This window comes from Pelodiscus sinensis, chromosome 24 (genome assembly GCF_052426305.1).
Source record: "Pelodiscus sinensis isolate ZL-2025 chromosome 24, ASM5242630v1, whole genome shotgun sequence".
Taxonomy (NCBI): domain Eukaryota; kingdom Metazoa; phylum Chordata; order Testudines; family Trionychidae; genus Pelodiscus; species Pelodiscus sinensis.
In genome coordinates, this window is record NC_143075.1 from 10,528,061 (window position 1) to 10,545,175 (window position 17,115).

At 45.4% G+C, this 17,115-nt stretch overlaps 1 protein-coding gene across 3 annotated transcripts in view; it reads right to left on the reverse strand.

Moving 5' to 3' along the window:
* TTLL10 (tubulin tyrosine ligase like 10) overlaps positions 1-17,115 on the reverse strand; it is a 200,565-nt gene that overhangs the window by 59,158 nt on the left and 124,292 nt on the right. Inside the window, exons 2-4 of one of the 3 annotated variants that reach the window (XM_075906188.2) lie at positions 7,968-8,118; positions 7,619-7,825; positions 5,888-6,077 (exon numbers count right to left, since the gene is read on the reverse strand). In XM_075906188.2, coding sequence (XP_075762303.2) covers positions 5,888-6,077; positions 7,619-7,825; positions 7,968-8,106 — 536 coding nt within the window. In that variant the 5' untranslated portion in view covers positions 8,107-8,118. Of the gene's footprint in view, positions 1-3,771; positions 4,037-5,887; positions 6,078-7,618; positions 7,826-7,967; positions 8,119-17,115 lie in introns of those variants that run through there. The other 2 variants (XM_089773092.1, XM_075906191.2) reach the window with 2 other exon arrangements.

Here is a 17,115-nt window from a genome sequence, read left to right on the forward strand (position 1 = left end):
GGTGCCAAAGGACATCTTGTTGTTTATGCAGATTCAGACTAACATGGCTACCCCTTTGATACTTTCCACCAAGTTGTAAGTTACATCTTAGGGCTTCAGATTATGAGGGACCTCTAAATACAAAAAAAGTACTAGTTTTTAGTAGCATCCTCGCCTATGTATCGGCATATATGCAAATATAAAACTTTATTATTTCTATTTTCATTGTCATTTCTGTTAGAAGAATGCACATTTTTTTGGTAATGCTAAACACTGTCGAGCTGGAGGACTTCTTACTCTGATGCCTGTAACTATCATTGTACGAGGAGTAAGGGAAGTTGGAGGAAGAGTGCTCCCTCTTAAACTTGACATATCCTAGGGCCTCAGCATGTCTTAATCTGGTCCTGGGGGAAAGGGAGCAATAGGCTTTCCAAAATAGTGTAATATATAGGCTAAGATTAGCAAATGTTAGACAATTCCTCCAGGAAGCCTATAAATGTCACAGCTTTACTGCTAAATATACTGTGTAATCTCAATTGTAGAGGCAGGACCAATGGGACATGACAGACATGGATCGTGTTCTGTGCTCCTGTAGAGCTTGATATTACATAGTAAGTTGAAAGACAATGCCGAGTTAATAAGGTATCAAAACGCCAAACTAAAACTTGTTCCTTCTTAAAGGAAAGCTGTGATGTGATATACTAACTAGAGTGAGTGGGCAGGAGAAGCAGATGAATGTTAAGTCACTGCCATTGATTCACTGGGTGTTAATGGCCTCATTGCAGTGCCCTGTTAGGCCCCCGTCATTCCCTTTTTAAGGGGGGGGAGGTAATAATCCAAGTTAGGCAGGAACCAGAATTTTTGTTTTCTGGGAACATAAGTACAGTCATAATGGGTCAGACCAAAGGTCCATCTAGCCCAGTATCCTGTCTGCCGACAGTGGCCAATGCCAGGTGCCCCAGAGGGAACAAATAGAACAAGGAATCATCAAGGGTGCATCTACCCCGCGGGGCTTACCTCAAAATAAGCTACACAAATTGAGCTACATCAATTGTATAGCTTATTTCGAAATTGGGAGCATCTACACAGCACTTATTTCGAAATAGAGCACTCTTCCTCCGACTTCCCTCACTCCTCGTACAATGAGGGTTTCAGGAATCAGAGTAAGAAGTCCTCCAGCTCGACAGTGTTTCAACATTATTTCAAAATAACGCATTGCTGTATAGACGTAACCCAAATTATCCACCCCCTCACCCATTCCCAGCTTCTGCCAAACAGAGACTAGGGATACCATTCCTGCCCATCCTGGTTAATAGCCATTGATGGACCTATCTTCTGTGAATTTATCTAGCACTTTTTTGAACCCTGTTTAAATCCTGGCCTTCACAACATCCTCTGGCAAGGAGTTCCACAGGTTCACTGTGTGTGACATGAAGAAATATTTCCTTTTGCTTGTTTTAAACTTGCTACCTATTAATTTCATTTGGTGACCCCTAGTTCTTGTATTATTCACTTTCTCCAGCCCAGTCATATCTCCCCTTTAGTCTCCTCTTTTCTAAGATGAAAAGTCCCAATCTTATTAATCTCTCCTCATATGGCAGCACTTCCATACCCCTAATCATTTTGTTGCCCTTTTCTGAACTAATGGGAAGTTTAATTATTTTGATATTTGTTTTCACATTGAATTGGAATTATAACAACCCTTTTGCAAACATCTCCCATGAAATAAAATGTAAAATAAAATTCACTGGGGGGGTGTCTATCGAAGCATTTCATTTTGACAAAATCACACTGTTTCACTCTCATTTCAACTTTAAAAAATGGAACCATTCAGTCATTTCAAAATGAAAATTTGAAGCATTCCATGTTGATAATGTCAAAACATTCCTTTTCCACAACCTCAAAATGCTCATTTCCATGGATTTTTTTTTTCAAAACAAAATTTTGTTGAAATCAATGTATACATGCAAAAAGTTTCCATTTCCCACCGGAAACCTGTTCAGCTAAAAATGTTTTAACCAGCTGCCATAATAAGGCCCACCAATCTTTGCCAAAAGCAGTAAGATCTCAGGATAGAAAAGTGCTATCTAAGCAATCAATATTTATTGCTATTATTATTATTTCACTAGTGGCTATTCTTTAGTGTGGGTTTGAACGAGTGATCTGAAACATCACTGTGGAGTAGTATTCAAAACCAGAACCCTGCCTTTAGGGCTTCAGCTTGTTTCTAGTCTAAAGTGCAAGGATGATCAGATGGTGCTTTGTCCTGCCGTGAATGGAGGGACCTGACTTGCTGACCTCTCGAGGTCCCTTCCAGTTCTAGTGCTCTGTGATTCTATGCTTCTAATGTCATGAAACTTTGGATAGATAGAAAGAAACTAGGTGGTATGTTCTCTTCTCATGGATTAACTTCAATCACTGGAATGGCCTTCTGGGAGAGAAATTGTCTTCACAAGTGTCCCAGGTGGTTAGGGGAATCATTTGAACAAATCCCCCCTTGAATATTTGCCTTATAAGTATAACTCTCCCATGACTCCACTCTGGGGGTGTGTCTAGACTACAGGGTTTTGTCGACAAAAGTGGACTTTTGTCAACAAAACTATACCTGTGTCTACACTGCCGCTGAGTTCTGTCGACATAACATCAACAGAACTCAGCAGTTTTGTCGATGGCTGTAAACCTCATTCTATGAGGAATAATGCCTTTTGTTGACAGAGTTCTGTCGACAGAAGGCATTATTGCATCTACACTGTCCTTTGCATCTACACTGTCATGTCGACAAAGCGGCTTGCTTTGTTGACAGAATTGGATGTAGTCTAGACGCTCTTTGTCGACAGAAGCTTTGTCGACAGTATCTGTCGACAAAAGCCTGTAGTCTAGACGTACCCTGGTAGTGTAAAGACTGAGGTGAAATTACATTTACATATCAAAGGTTTAAAAGGGACATGGTGTCAATGAGAATTTGATCTTGTTTGACTGTTTAGCAATATACAAATCGATGTTTCTCTATAACAGACACTAGTAAGTACAATGCATTGTAGCTATAAGAGAAAGGAGATACTACCATAATACTCCAGCCAGCATTTATTTAGTGCCTTTCATCCCAAAGGATTTCACAGCACTTTAGAAACGACATATGTAAGGATCACTTCATCCCCCTGTGGCTTGATACACAGCAGTTTGCAACACTACACAATTTAAAACAGGAAGGGAAGAAGACTACCTTGGGAGAACAGGCTGCTAATCTTGTGGGCTCTGACACAGCCCAGAGAATAGACACAGAAATGGGGTTATCCTTACCCATACACAGACTATGCAGCTGTGTAGGGCACCCAAAAATCTGGGGCACCACTGGGTCTTAATGTCTACCCACCCACCTCTTCTTATCCCTGTCCAGTGGCTCTGCATCCTGCAGAGAGGATCTAGTTAACTTCTAAGTGAAAAAGCCGGCCAGAGCTATTAGCAGAACCCACGAAGGAGCCACAACAGTGATAATGGAGCCATTTAATACGCATTTGCAAACCCCAGCTAAAGACTGTCAGTTTCTAAATTGACTATGTAAGTCAACAGGACCTTAGTTTGCTTTACAACTATTTCAATTGTGTGTGAAATTATAAAATCACATCTTTAAAAAAAATCATCATTCCTGCCTCTATCCCAGTCTGCTGTGGGCACAGGGACATCACCACGTTGATTTTTGAATTGCTTCCAGAGCAACTTCCTGGGTATTTTGTTCCTTTCAAAGTTAAACAAACACATCTGAAAGTGAAGTAAAGTAATAGAAATTCTAACCTTTGCTCAGCAGACACTAAATGCCTTAGCAAAGCTTTCACTGCCCCCTGGCCTTCCTTCTGCTTGGAAAACTTGGCTTCTAGCAGGGCCATAAAGAGAGCTTCTACAGAAACCAAGCCATCGCTTAATGGAGCAGGTACTGCTGTAGAGTGTGGGGTGCTTAGCTCCCTGAGCGGAGAACGATAGCTTCAGTACAGTCAATGGCGGCTCTGCAATCAAACCTGCCTCTGCTTTATGTATGCGGGTTCCAAAGAAGTTGTTTGGCAGGTTCAGAAAACCCTCAGCACTATAAACAAGGACTGGTCTCCTAGCAACAGGTGCCTAGCTACCATTGCTAATTGTGGAAGGGGTTCCAGCATTAAACACGCAGAGTGACTTTGACACGGGGGGCGGGTGGGTGTTTTTAGGTAAAACTCTGCGATGATAAAGGCTCAGGGAAGGGCTGCTGTTTGAGTGGGTGCCTGTGTCTGTGTAGCGGAGAGGCGGGGAAGCCAATTTGGTGGGTGGAGTGCTTGGTGACTGGCTTGCTTCAATGCAATCATCCAAGGTCATCTTCAAGTCTTTGAAAGGTCAGGCTTCCCCGCTGTTGACTGACACGATGCCTACTTTCCGTGTCACTTGGAAGCAAACAATGTCAGCTACTTCCTTTCCTTCCCCCTGCACTCGTCACCTGATAAAACCAGACTCCGAGTGGCTGCCCCTATGGATTTTGATCGTGGCGTACCTGCCCTTTCAGGGCAGGCACCAATCGCTTTCCTCAATGCTTCAGCTCCCCTGACTTTGTTAACATCTCTCTGCTGATACCCGTCAGTATGTTGCAGGAGGTGAAGTTCAAAACTGGCAACGCACAGGCAAACCAGGGACAGAGGCGCGTTCAGATTATGTAACGGTCTGCTCAGTACCTGCTTGGGGAGGCAGTCTTTAGACTTGTCTGTGCAGATGGGTACATACCCTTGGGATCAACGTGTAATAATCTGTCCCAAAATGCTTAGCCACAAATGAGTAGCATAACGTAAGGCACTAAAATACTGGGGAGTCATAACCTGTTTATAGTGAGGGTCATTGGTGGTTCTTTGGCTCATGGCTGGTTAGTTCTTTCCGTACAAATAACAGGCAAAGAACAAGGAGGCTCAGGTTATTGAGCATAGAGGCAGGTGTTTTATATCTTCCTCTTGTGGAGGTGCCTCATAAATTGTCAGAATGACCCTGGAGGTCAGGCGGGGTATCTTGATTCTAATTGGAGCGATTCTTCCCCAGACTGCCTCCAAGTAGTCTCCAGGCTGCTCTAAGTTGCGCCAACTTGTCACGTTCCCGTAGGTGATGGTATACGAGCCAGCCAGAGAGCAGCGGGCTCCCTCCCTCTTTTTTCTTACTCTGGCATGGCCCATACCCCAGGGCTACGTCTAGACTGGCATGATTTTCCTCAAATGCTTTTAACAGAAAAATTTTCCGTTAAAAGCATTTGCGGAAAAGAGCGTCTAGATTGGAACGGATGCTTTTCCGTAAAAGCACTTTTAAGCGTCCGTGCCAATCTAGAGGAGGTTTTGCGCAAGAAAGCCCCGATCGCCATTTTCGCCATCTGGGTTTTTTTGTGCAAAACAATACCGCGTTGTCTACACTGGCCCTCTTGCACAAAAGCATTTGTGCAAGAGGGCTTTTGCCCGAATGGGAGCAGCATAGCACTTCCGCAAGAAGCACTGATTTCAGACAGTAGGAAGTCAGTGTTCTTGCGGAAATTCAAGCGGCCAGTGTAGACAGCTGGCAAATTTTTCCGCAAATCAAATGCTTTTGCAGAAAAACTTGCCAGTCTAGACACAGCCCAGGTGTTTTGAGGGGAGCAGAAAGTATAAAGATATTTTGGAAGCTCCAAGCCACACAATGCACTGCCAGGGGTTGGGCTCTTTATTACCCTGTTGCACTGTGAGAGTGGAAGAAAGGGGTTGAAAGCAACTAGCCTAGGAAGCTGGCATATGGTAAGGAGAGGCCATTTTCTAAGGACACTTTTTAGAGCAGAACCACAGCAAACCCCCTACAGGTGTGGGATCAGGAGTTTCCCAGCCTCAGGGAACCCAGGCTGGTCTGTACTGTATATATCAAGAAAGCCTGTGGTGCTTGCCTGACACAGATGCCTTGGAGCCAAGTTTCAATGGATTTGAAGTGATACTCCATGTCTCCGTAGGAGGAAGAGACAAACTTGTAGGAATCAAAGATCTGCAGCCTGCCCCTTTTCCACCTGGCCCCGAGGCTGCTCTCACCGGCCCCCAACCAGATCTCCACATGGACAATGTCATGGAATTGCCTCCTTCCTGCAATGACAAGAAAATGACTTTGCATTTCCCAAAGTTGCCTTTAAAACTGCATGCTGGGAGGTGCTGGGCTAACAGCTCTGGAGGATGTCTTTCCAAAGACAGGCAGTGTCACTGTTTAATCAGCAGCTCTTTTCCTAACCAAAAAGGACTACCAATTCAGACTCCATAGCCATTCAATCATTCATCCCTCTTCCAAGATCACTCCCCTCCCCCTCCAAGAACTCCCAGGAAAGCCACATGGATTGGAACTGTCTGTGATAGGGAAACCTAATAGGATCTTGGAATGAAGCTCTGCAAACTCACGTCAAGCCACCAAACAACTTCAACTAAAACGTGTTGTTAAATTCTCACAATTGTGCTGAAGATTTGGAAAGATGGCACTGGAAAATTTTCCCGCAAAAAGCCTTTCTGGTCTGGTCCCATCAGGAACTGCAGAGGTAGTCATGACTTGAGAATCCCCCAAACCACATCTTCATAACTCAGAAAATGTTCATTCTCAGTTTAATTCCAGAAAGGTGTAAAAAATTGGGAGTGTTATTACTTCATTGAACCTGGATCATTCAAATCCAGATACACAGCCCTATATGGTGGCTCACAGATACTCTAAGGCTGTGTCTACACTGCACCCCTTTTCCGGAAAAGGGATGCAGATGAGACAAGTCAGAATTGCAAATGCAGCGGGGATTTACATTTTCCCCACTGCATTTGCATGAACATGGCTGCCGCTTTTTTCCGGCTCGGGGCTTTGCCGGAAAAAAGCGCCAGTCTAGACAGGGATCTTTCGGAAAATAAAGCCTTTTCCAAAAGGTCCCTTATTCCTGATTTTAAGAGGAATAAGGGACCTTTCGGAAAAGGCTTTATTTTCCGAAAGATCCCTGTCTAGACTGGCGCTTTTTTCCGGCAAAGCCCCGAGCTGGAAAAAAGCGGCAGCCATGTTCATGCAAATGCAGCGGGGAAAATGTAAATCCCCCCTGCATTTGCAATTCTGACTTGTCTCATCTGCATCCCTTTTCCGGAAAAGGGGTGCAATGTAGACACAGCCTAAGGGTATGTCTACACTACCACCCTAGTTCGAACTAGGGTGGTTAATGTAGTCATTCGAAGCTGCAAATGAAGCCCGGGATTTAAATATCCCGGGCTTCATTTGCATCTTGCCAGGCACCGCCATTTTTAAATCCCCGTTACTGCGGTCTCCGTGCCTGCGGCTACACGCAGCACGGAGTAGACAGTTCGAATTAGACTTTCTAATTCGAACCACCGTTACTCCTCGTTCGAACTAGGGTGGTAATGTAGACATTCCCTAACAGTGTTGTATATTTCTCCCTTAGATGAAATGGCTGAGGGGGTACACATGGGCAATACACATGAGGATGGATGAATAGATGGATAGATGGATGGTGTAGTATGTGTGGTTGGGCTGGATGGATGGATGAACATGAAAGATGGTGGGAATACATATGAGGATGGATGGCTAAGTGAATAGATAGAAGGGGCATAGAGGGGGTGGATGGATGAATAGATATTTTTGTCCACATTACGTTCCGTGTTGAAGTACGTTCCTGAAATGAAGATGAGGTCTCCTGGCTTCATGTGCTCCTCACTGGGCAGAGTGATGGGGAGTGTGTCGTACTGATATGCCTGGTTTCCTGGACCGATACAAAAGCCAAATTCTGATTTTAAGTCACACAGCACCCTCCGAATCAGTCTGCAGCAGTCCAGGAAAAGTGGGGATTCATACTCTGGAGCTGGGGAGCAAGGCAAGCATGTCAGCAGTATGCGAGGAATACAATAAAGGAGAACGGGAGAGTCACTTGGTTGAGAAAAGACGCGGGGAGAGAGGCAGCTTTGCACAATAATTCAGCTTTGGCTAAAAGGATCTGCACTTACTGCCTGGCTCGTGGTACTTCTTGGCATAGGGCACGCCTATGTAACTCTTTGCCTGCTCTAGAAACTTCATCCGCAGCTGCCACCAATAGTCAGGATCCCGAAGTTGGCTCTGGATAGATAGTTTCTTCCCTAGGAGCATCTGCAGCTCCTCCTGAATCAAAAGACAAGGCAAAAAGAATGAAAATCCAGCAGCCAGCCCCATCTGTTGTTTTGGTTCTTTTCCTCAAGAGGAAACATTTTTTCTAGAGAGGGAGTGAGCAAAGTCAGTGAAAGCTGGAGTCTGGCCCAGGCTCAATTCTAGCTCTGTCTTGGCCTTGTCTCCCCGAGTGAGGAGGTGCCAAGCCAGGGTGAATACTCTGGCATTTCTTCCTAGAGGTCACATTGACCTTTAGGAATGTTCTTTGTATTTTCCTGTTCATGCTCAATGTGCCTGATTAGCTTCAATGCTTGGCTCATACAGACGGAGCCAGAACCTTGTCCTTGCTTTACCTTCCAGCTTCCCAGTTTACACTTCTCATGGTCAATCCACCCACATTTTAATCTACAGACTCATACTGTATAAGAAAACCACAGATTGGGAGGAGGGCAGAGCTGCAACCTGGGATACTGAAAATAATTCCATTAGGCACTTCTCCTTCTTGGAAGTGATGTCTAATTGTTAAAGCACAGGGAGGACTGAGGTGTCAGGACTTCTGGATTCTGACTTGAAATTCACTTTAACTCCCTGTGCTTCTGTTTCTTATCTGTGAAATGAAGGGGAATGCAGACCTTCCTCCCAGAATTATGAAGGCAAGTTGACTTAACTGTGTCAGTACAAAATTGGAGTCCGCATCCGCATCTGCAAAAATGATCTGAAGATATCCACATCCACGGATGTGAATGCAGAGAACAGGAGAGTCCCAAGGATATAAAGAGGGTTCTAGATACTGATGTGGATACAAATTTTGTATCTGCCGAAATGGGCCATGGAGATCCGCATCCACATCTGTGGATATCTGCAGATCATTTTTGCGGATGCAGATGTAGACTCCAATTTTGTACTTACGTAGACAGTTAAGTCAACTTGCAGATGAAATGAAATGAATAGGTTTAAAACAAGTGTAGGGAACCTTTTTTGGTTCGGGGGCCACTGACCCATAGAAAAATCAGTCAGGGGCCACACACAAGTGAGAAGCAACAATGACAACAACAACAAAAACTAAACGCTCACTGATGTGGCCCCCAACTGAGAAGGAGAAAGACACTCCTCACATTCTATTAGCACGCCAGAGCCTAGTGGAGTCCAGGCTAGTAATAGATTGAGTCCTCCAGTCCTGTAGGCTCCCCAGTGCTGAGTGGGGGGGAGCCCTGAGCCTCGGGGGCTGGGTCCAGTCAAGCTGGAGGTCTAATCTGGCCCCCAAGCCTTAGATTCTCCACCCCAGGTTTAAAACAAACGAAAAGAAGTACTTCTTCAATACACAGTCAACCTGTGGAACTCCTTGCCAGATGATTTTGTGAAGGCCAAGACTCTAACAGAGCTCAAAAAAGAGCTTGATAAATTCATGGAGGTTAGGTCCATCAATGGCTATTAGCCAGGATGGGCAGGAATGGTGTCCCTAGCCTCTGTTGATCAAAAGTTGGAAATGGGTGACAGGGGATGGATAACTTGATAGTTATCTATTCTTTTCATTCCTTCTGGAGCACCTAGCATTGGACACTGGCAGCAGACAGGATACTGGGCTAGGTGGACCTTCGGTCTGACCCAGCATAGCCATTCTTATTCTAATGTTCTTACGTTAGATACAATGAAAAGAGCAGGAAATTGGTCCATCAAGGAGTTCTCAGTGACACATAAAAGCTACAAAAACCAAATCTGAGTAATGTGTTTTCAAAACCCTTCAGTGAGAGTGCCGGGTGTTACATTGTTACTTAAGGGCTGTCTCTAGACTGCATCCCTTTTCCTCTTAAAAAATGGAATAAGGGATCTTTCAGAAAAGGCTTTATTTTCCGAAAGATCCCCGTCTAGACTGGCGCTTTTTTCTGGCAAAGCCCCGAGCCGGAAAAAAGTGGCAGCCATGTTTATGCAAATGAAGCGGGGGAGATTTAAATCCCCGCTTCATTTGCAATTGCGATGTGTCTAATCTGCATCCCTTTTATGGAAAAGGGATGCAGTCTAGACACAGCCAAGAAGTTTATGGCTGGAATGTTTCTATATAAAATGTCTGTCTATGTTCCCCAAAAAAGCCTTCCAAGATCTACTGATGCGATGACAGCATGAAGATGTATGACACCCCAGTTCCAAGCCTGTAAGATATATCCTGATTTATGTAAAAAATAATACATCCATCAGAGGACATACAGTAATGATTCTCTTTCAGGGTTCTCATTTGCCATATGCTAAAAGCACCATACCGAAACCAAAGGAAAATTTGAAACAGAACTAAATATTATATTAAACTGCACCTCTATCTGAAGGATTCCTTAAAAATTAAAATAGTACTGAAGAATTAATACTGCTTTGCACTTACACAGTACTATCCATGCTGGGACGCCACATTTTGTCTAGAAATGAGCTTCCCCATTAAACAGAGAGACAAATGTGCAGAGATCAACAAATGTGTTTCATACAGCGAGCAAGTTGCATGACACAGGAGCTACACATCACAATTCTCCGCGTTTTGCTCTCGCCATTTGATGGACTGGCTTCATTAAGTAGATTAATGAAGGCAGCTGGCAGCGTGAGCAACTATGATAATTTTTTCTTCTGGGAAAGACGATGCCGGTCTGTAAGCAACATTGCTTTTTTGTGTGTTCAATCTCCCCTGGAAATATTATTGCTTCCCCCTATAGAAAGATACAGCTCTGGGATGGAAAACTATTATCTGGGTAGTTTATGTGAGAAGTCTGGACCGTTTCCATATGATACAGATCATTGGTGTTTAGATGAACAGCAATGCTCCATTCAACAAGAACTGTACTGAAACGAACACTCAGGGTTGATAGAAATGCACTGAATACCAACCTCAGCCATTGGGTGACAGTATGGTGTTTTCTAGTGATGCTGGCTAGGGGAGAGTTGGGCTTGCAGGAGAATCTTTCATTCAAAGATATTTTTATTGGTGTCTTGCTATGGCAGCTCATACATTCCGATTGCCTTGTTTTCTTGCTAAGCGAAGGGTCAGTGCAGTATGTTTCTCGGGAAGCAATGTTTTAATAAAGCTTGGAAGTTGGCCACAAATGCAGAGGTAGAGCCGAGCTGTAGCTGGCACTGACGTGTAACCATTTATTATGTTTTTTTCTAGCCCTGCATTTGTACTTTCTGACAGCAGCAATCTTTCCAGATGTTGCTTTTTTAATGGGGGTAAAGCACTCTCTGGATGGATGGAGCCCACCTCTTGGAGAAAGCGGAGTGTGTGAGTGGTTAAAACAGTGAATAGAGAGTGAGAAAGGCCCTGGCACTGCTCCACTGTGTGAACTGGGGCAAGTCACTTCACTCTTCTATGCCTCAGTTTCCCCATCTGTAAACTGGAGATAACAACCCTTACCTACCTCCCATGATTTAATGAATGCCTAAAAAACACATTGAGATCCTCTTTAATTAATGCAGACTTCATGCTTGTGCCTCCCAAGAATGAGGTGTGCAAACTGGCACCCAGAAACAAGCTGCAACCACAACTGTTGTGAGAGATTTATATTCCATTCTAGCAGGGGATTTTCATCTGACAGAATATGGGTACCAGGTTTTCAATAGAGACTTCTCAATACTTTTGAATCAAGATTTCAGAATTTCCATAGCCAGGGGTGCAGCAAGGAGCAATATGTGTTCAGTGTGGACTCCCTTTTCAGAACAGCTCTGGCATTTGTCTCAAGTGCAACCCATAAAGGAGCAACCCAATTTGGCCAGTGTCAAAGACTGGGTCCTAACTATCCTCCCGAATAAGGCTATCAGTAGCTAGAGAAAGCCAAAGGCAAAGAAACCATCATGCATCCACTTACAGTTTGCATAGGAGCCAGTGTTACTATTATCTATCCTGGAAAAAAGATTCCTACTTGATCTACTGCGTCCTATATAGCTTGGAATGGTCAGAGAAAGCTGAAGTGCCTTTTGTTGAGGAAACAGGCCACTTCTTTTACCACTTGCTTCTCGCTGGTCCTGCCTCAGCACAGAGACAGGACAAGATGACTTTTTTCAGCTCAACACTTCAATGGGTCTGTGACTGGCAACATTAAACTTGTAAATCAGTGATGGGCCCAAACCAAACCTCTGGAACAAAGAGCTGGGGGTGGAGAAGGGACAGGCGTCAGCCTGGTTTCATGCCTTGGGGCTGGTTTTTGGGGTTAATGGATCAAATCAAAACCTTGGATCTGGACACCTTAGAACTAGGCAAGTTCCATCCCAGATTACTAATGGAATCACCCATCAGGCAAGCATGAGAAGAAACCAGCATTCCCCCCCCTTCCGGCACACGGAGGAAAGACGTGGAAAATTCTTCTTTCCAGATTGTTGTTTGTTTATAAAGGGCTTCTGCTATAAAATGATTTTGAACTCAAAGGCCTTTGGGGAAATGCTGCCACCTCCTGTGTGCAGAAAGACTCATGCTCTGGGTCAGGTAAGGCCCAATCTGAGCATTGTACAAGGGCCCCTAGGACTGAAGTCACTGTTCACAATTTCCTCGAACCGCCTTTATTGCCATGGGCCTCATTTGCCAAAGTGCTGAGCACCCTGAATTCTGCTTACAGGAAGCTGTAGGGGCTCAGCATCACTGGACATCAACTCCTTTGTGGGTAGAGACATCATTGTTCTGGGTAAAAGCTGACTGAGCAAAGCAGTGTATGTCCTTGGGTAACCCATGCACCTACCGGGTGTGGTTCACTGTCTTATGGGGCGGCACTTAGACCACTTACAGAGAGAAAGAATGAGTTTGCTCTACGGCAGTGGTCTCCAACCTTTTTACACCCAAGATCACTTTTTAAGTCTCAGAACAGGCGAAGATCTACTGCCCCGCCCCTTCCTTGAAGCCCCGCCTACATTACATGAGGAAATCTAATGTAAATGTACTGTGCAGGTGCGCAGTTCAGAGAGGGCTCAAGAGCTACTCTTAGAGCCCCTGAAATCTACCGGTAGATCGCGATCTACTGGTTGGTGACCACGGCTCTACGGCCTTAACTGGGCGCTGGCTGGCTTTTAGCTCTGGCTGTAGAGACTCATGCTGGCATTACATGCACCATCACAGCCAGGTCCAAAATCCAGTGAAGTCAATGAAAAGACTCCCATTGGCGTCAATGGGCATTGGATCAGACCCTTGTGCTGTACAAATCCTTTAACTCAGAAATCCTTTCTCTTCTTTACCTCTCCCTGTTTCTTCTGAACGACATTTAAGGCTCAGACAAATCTGTGAGCTTCTGGATTTTCAGCTGCAACTTCGGACCCACCAGCGCCATGAAGTAATGTCACTTTCAGCCAGGCAGAATCAGAATCAGTGTGTGAGGTGCAGCAGTGGGGGAAAGAAAAAGCAAACAGCAGCTATTGTGTATCGACTTTCCCACCGCTTGGGTTCCTGGCAGCCAGTGGTTAAAATCCCAGTAGCATTATTCATGTGGGAGTCACCTGCCCTGCCTTGAGAGTCTCCTGGCAGATACACTTCTAAGCCTGTATTCCTGTGTGGTGTATCCTCATAGCAACCGATGTACGTCACCTAGTGCTCGTATTCACAGAGCCTGGGCTGAGCACACAGGAAGCAAGGCCATTGTCGACCTGAAAATATGGCTAATTTCCTGTATTCTTCCGAGCCCTCCCCCCTACATCAGCTAAGACAAGGCTTCTTTGCGGCCCCTCCCTCCACTCCATCGCATAATGAAAGCACTGAACTGCCCGTCACCTGAGGAAACAGACCAAAGGAGATTTCTCCGGTGGCAACTGGGCACATCTCAGCCATGTGTCTCATAACAACTCACGAGCCTCTCGGCCTGCAGGCACACAGGAACTGCTGAGGTGAAGCAGATATGTGGTCAGTCTGTTCTAGTGTCCTGTTTCTGACAACGACCAGGTCCTGATGCATCTGAGGAAGGGCAGGAAACTCGGTAGTTATGAGATAATCTGGCCCCAGCCATTGATTCCTTGGAACCCCCGCTAGCCAGAGGCAGGGCTGCATTTAACCTGAGGGATGCCATCTTGCAGGAGGCACAGGTTTAACCCCCACTGAGGGAGGTGAGAAGCATAAAACCAGATGCAAAATGACTATGGGGGAACCAAAAACCACACCATGAGGAGAGGGGGGAAGGAGGCTGAAATGAGTTCAAGACTCAAGCTATTTTCCAACCCTGAAAAGCTAATTTCAGACTGAGTGGTTTGTGTATTACCAGTTCACAGGCCAGGAACAGCCTTGTGCTGAGGCCTATGAAAAAGTAACGTATATTTTTCTATCAACATTAAAATGGTTTGCACAAAATACATTATTCACTGGCCTGCCTGGGCCCTTCCACATCCTGCTGAGGGTTTTTTTGGAGCGGTGCAACAGCCAGGACCTTATTAAGGGATGAGGAAGAACCACCCAAGTTCTAGTCTAAAAACTTCTGGCAAGGCCTACAGCTTCTTCTCCATGGAGTCAGTAGAAAGACTCCCAGTGACTTCAAGGAGAGTGCTCACAGCTCCTGCTGACTTCCCTAGTAGCTGGATCAATCCCTTATATCCTTCTGGTCCTCAGCTGGGTGCCCCTCTTTGCCCACCTGTGAAACGAGCATGCTAGTTCTTATAGAGACTATTGTATGTGAGGGGAGGAGAGGGGACAAAGGCTTAATAAATGTTTGGAGAGCCATTTGGTGTTATAAAGGTGCCAAGTATTACTGGAAGGGCAAATCCCTAAACCCTGGTCTACACTAGGGAGTTATTTTGAAATAACCTGCCTTATTTTGAAATAATAAGCGTCGCGTCCATACTACCAAAGCCCGTTATTTCAAAATCTGTACTCCTGCTTTCCTCGGGGAATAACCTTACTTTGAAATAGCATTAGTATGGATGCACCATTGCTGCTATTTCAAAAGAACTATTCCCCAGAGTAATTTCAAGTAATTACTCCCTAATGCTTCCCGGGGCTGTAAGTCAAAGTAGTACATTCATAATGATGGAGTCTGCCTCAGACTAATTTTGAGGCTCCCCCACAGATGGGAGTTGCTATTTCAATTTTGTTATTTCAGGAGTTGTTGTTTTAAATTTAATTATTTCAAAATAATTTCCTAGTGTGGACATGCCCTATGTCATTGTTCTTGCTCCATTGATGTGTATGGAAGGACCAAGTGGAATCCGGCCTGCACTTTGGTCAATGGTGTTTTGTATTCGGACATGCAAAAAGTGTTTTGGTTTTATCACACTTTTATCTTCCTCCTCCTGACTTCCTGATGATCTTCACTGAGCAGAGCTAACTGTGGTTTGAAGTCTCTCAGACTCTTTCCTTTCTTCCAACTGCAGGGTCAAATTTGGATTTTTTTGGTGCTGGTGTGAATTTGGACTAACCCCCCTGCAGGAGTTACTGCAGGTTTTCACCAATGTAACTGAGATCAGAATTGGGCCAAAGGCTATGTCTACATAGCAGTGTTATTTTGGAATAACTAACGTTATTCCAAAATAACAAAGTCCGCATCTATACTACAAGCAGGTATTTCAACATAATATTGAAATACTGTCAAGCTGGAGGACTTCTTACTCCAACTCCTATAACCCTTGTTGTACGAGGAATAAGGGAAGTCGGAGGAAGATGCTCTATCTCAGACTTCCTGCTATGTAGACAGCGCCAAAAGCCAAAATAAGCTATTTCAGCTTCAGCTACACAATTGACGTAGCTCAAGTCGCGTAGCTTATCTCGGCTTTACCCCACTGTGTAGATGTGCCCTAAGGGTTTGGCTTCTGTGATCCACTGACAAGGTTCCACCAGGCTGAGAGTTACAGGAACCAAAATGCAGTTATAAGTAGCAGGTCTGAGAGAGCAGTTAAAAAACCCTTCTAACACCTTTTGGCAAGCAGGCCCCATGTTGTTTTTCTAAGGGCGTTGAACATTTCCAGCCTGCTCCCCGGGGTTTCTCTGTGCAGACTTTGTACTGGACAGCATGATGGTGAGTCATTTGGCTCATAGATCCAGTGAGAGCGGAAAACTTCCTCCTGGACTCTCCCCACTCCACTCAGTAGCAGCTGCAGAGGGAGGGTCTCACCCGTTTTTCTCTATTTACTTCTTCACGCTAACTCTCTATGCCCACGAGGCTCTAAATTGAGGCGTGGGGTTAAAATCACAGCTCCTCCAGAAACCCAGCCATCGCGCCTCTCAAAAAGTTTGGCAGTTCAGAGTGAAATAAGCACCTTAAGATTTGGAAGAGCTAGTAAGGGGAGCCCAAAATAGGATCGCAGAGCTACTGCCAGGCAAAGCCAGGGAGAACTATGAGTCAGGCCAAAGCTGTGCGGTGGGGATGAGCGCTCTCTGAAATCCCGGAAAGACACAACTAGGAGCACGTTACAGCACAGCAGAGCGCAGGCTCAGGTTTGTGAGGTGAAGGACTGAGCAGCCCAGGCTGCTGTGAGGACAGGTAGGGAAGGGTCGGCTTAGCTCAATACTAAAGTGTAGCTGTGGTAAGGGCTTAGGTAACACCCACAGGCAGAATTGAACTTGGGATCTCTGGAGCTTAGTCCATGAGCCGCTACCACTTGAGCTAAAACGCAACCGGCTCTCAGCTGAGGCTGTAGAGCAAACTCATTATTCTCCCTGGCCGTGGGCTCGGTGCCCCTAGATGGGACAGAGCCCCACACCCAGCAGGTGTGTGGGTTACACTAGCACAGCAGAAAGGGCTGAGCACCAGGATTAAGGTACATGAGCAGCCAGTGCCAGGTCGTCTGTGCTGGAGTATCAGGAGGGGATGTAGCTCAGTGGTTTTCAAACTACGAGTCACGACCCAGTACTGGGTGGTGGAATGTCGGGTGCTGGGTCTCGTTGCTGTCGGGGGATCAGGTGATCAGTGTGGAGCAAAAGCAGCTACTTGCCTGTCCTGCACACAGAAGCGGCCGACAGCAGGCCCAGCTTCTAGGTGGGGGGGTTGGGGGGAGGGAGCACACAGGGCTCTTCACATTGCCCCTGCCCTGAGCACTAGATCCGCATTCCCACGGGCTGGGAACCGGCTGCTTCTGGGG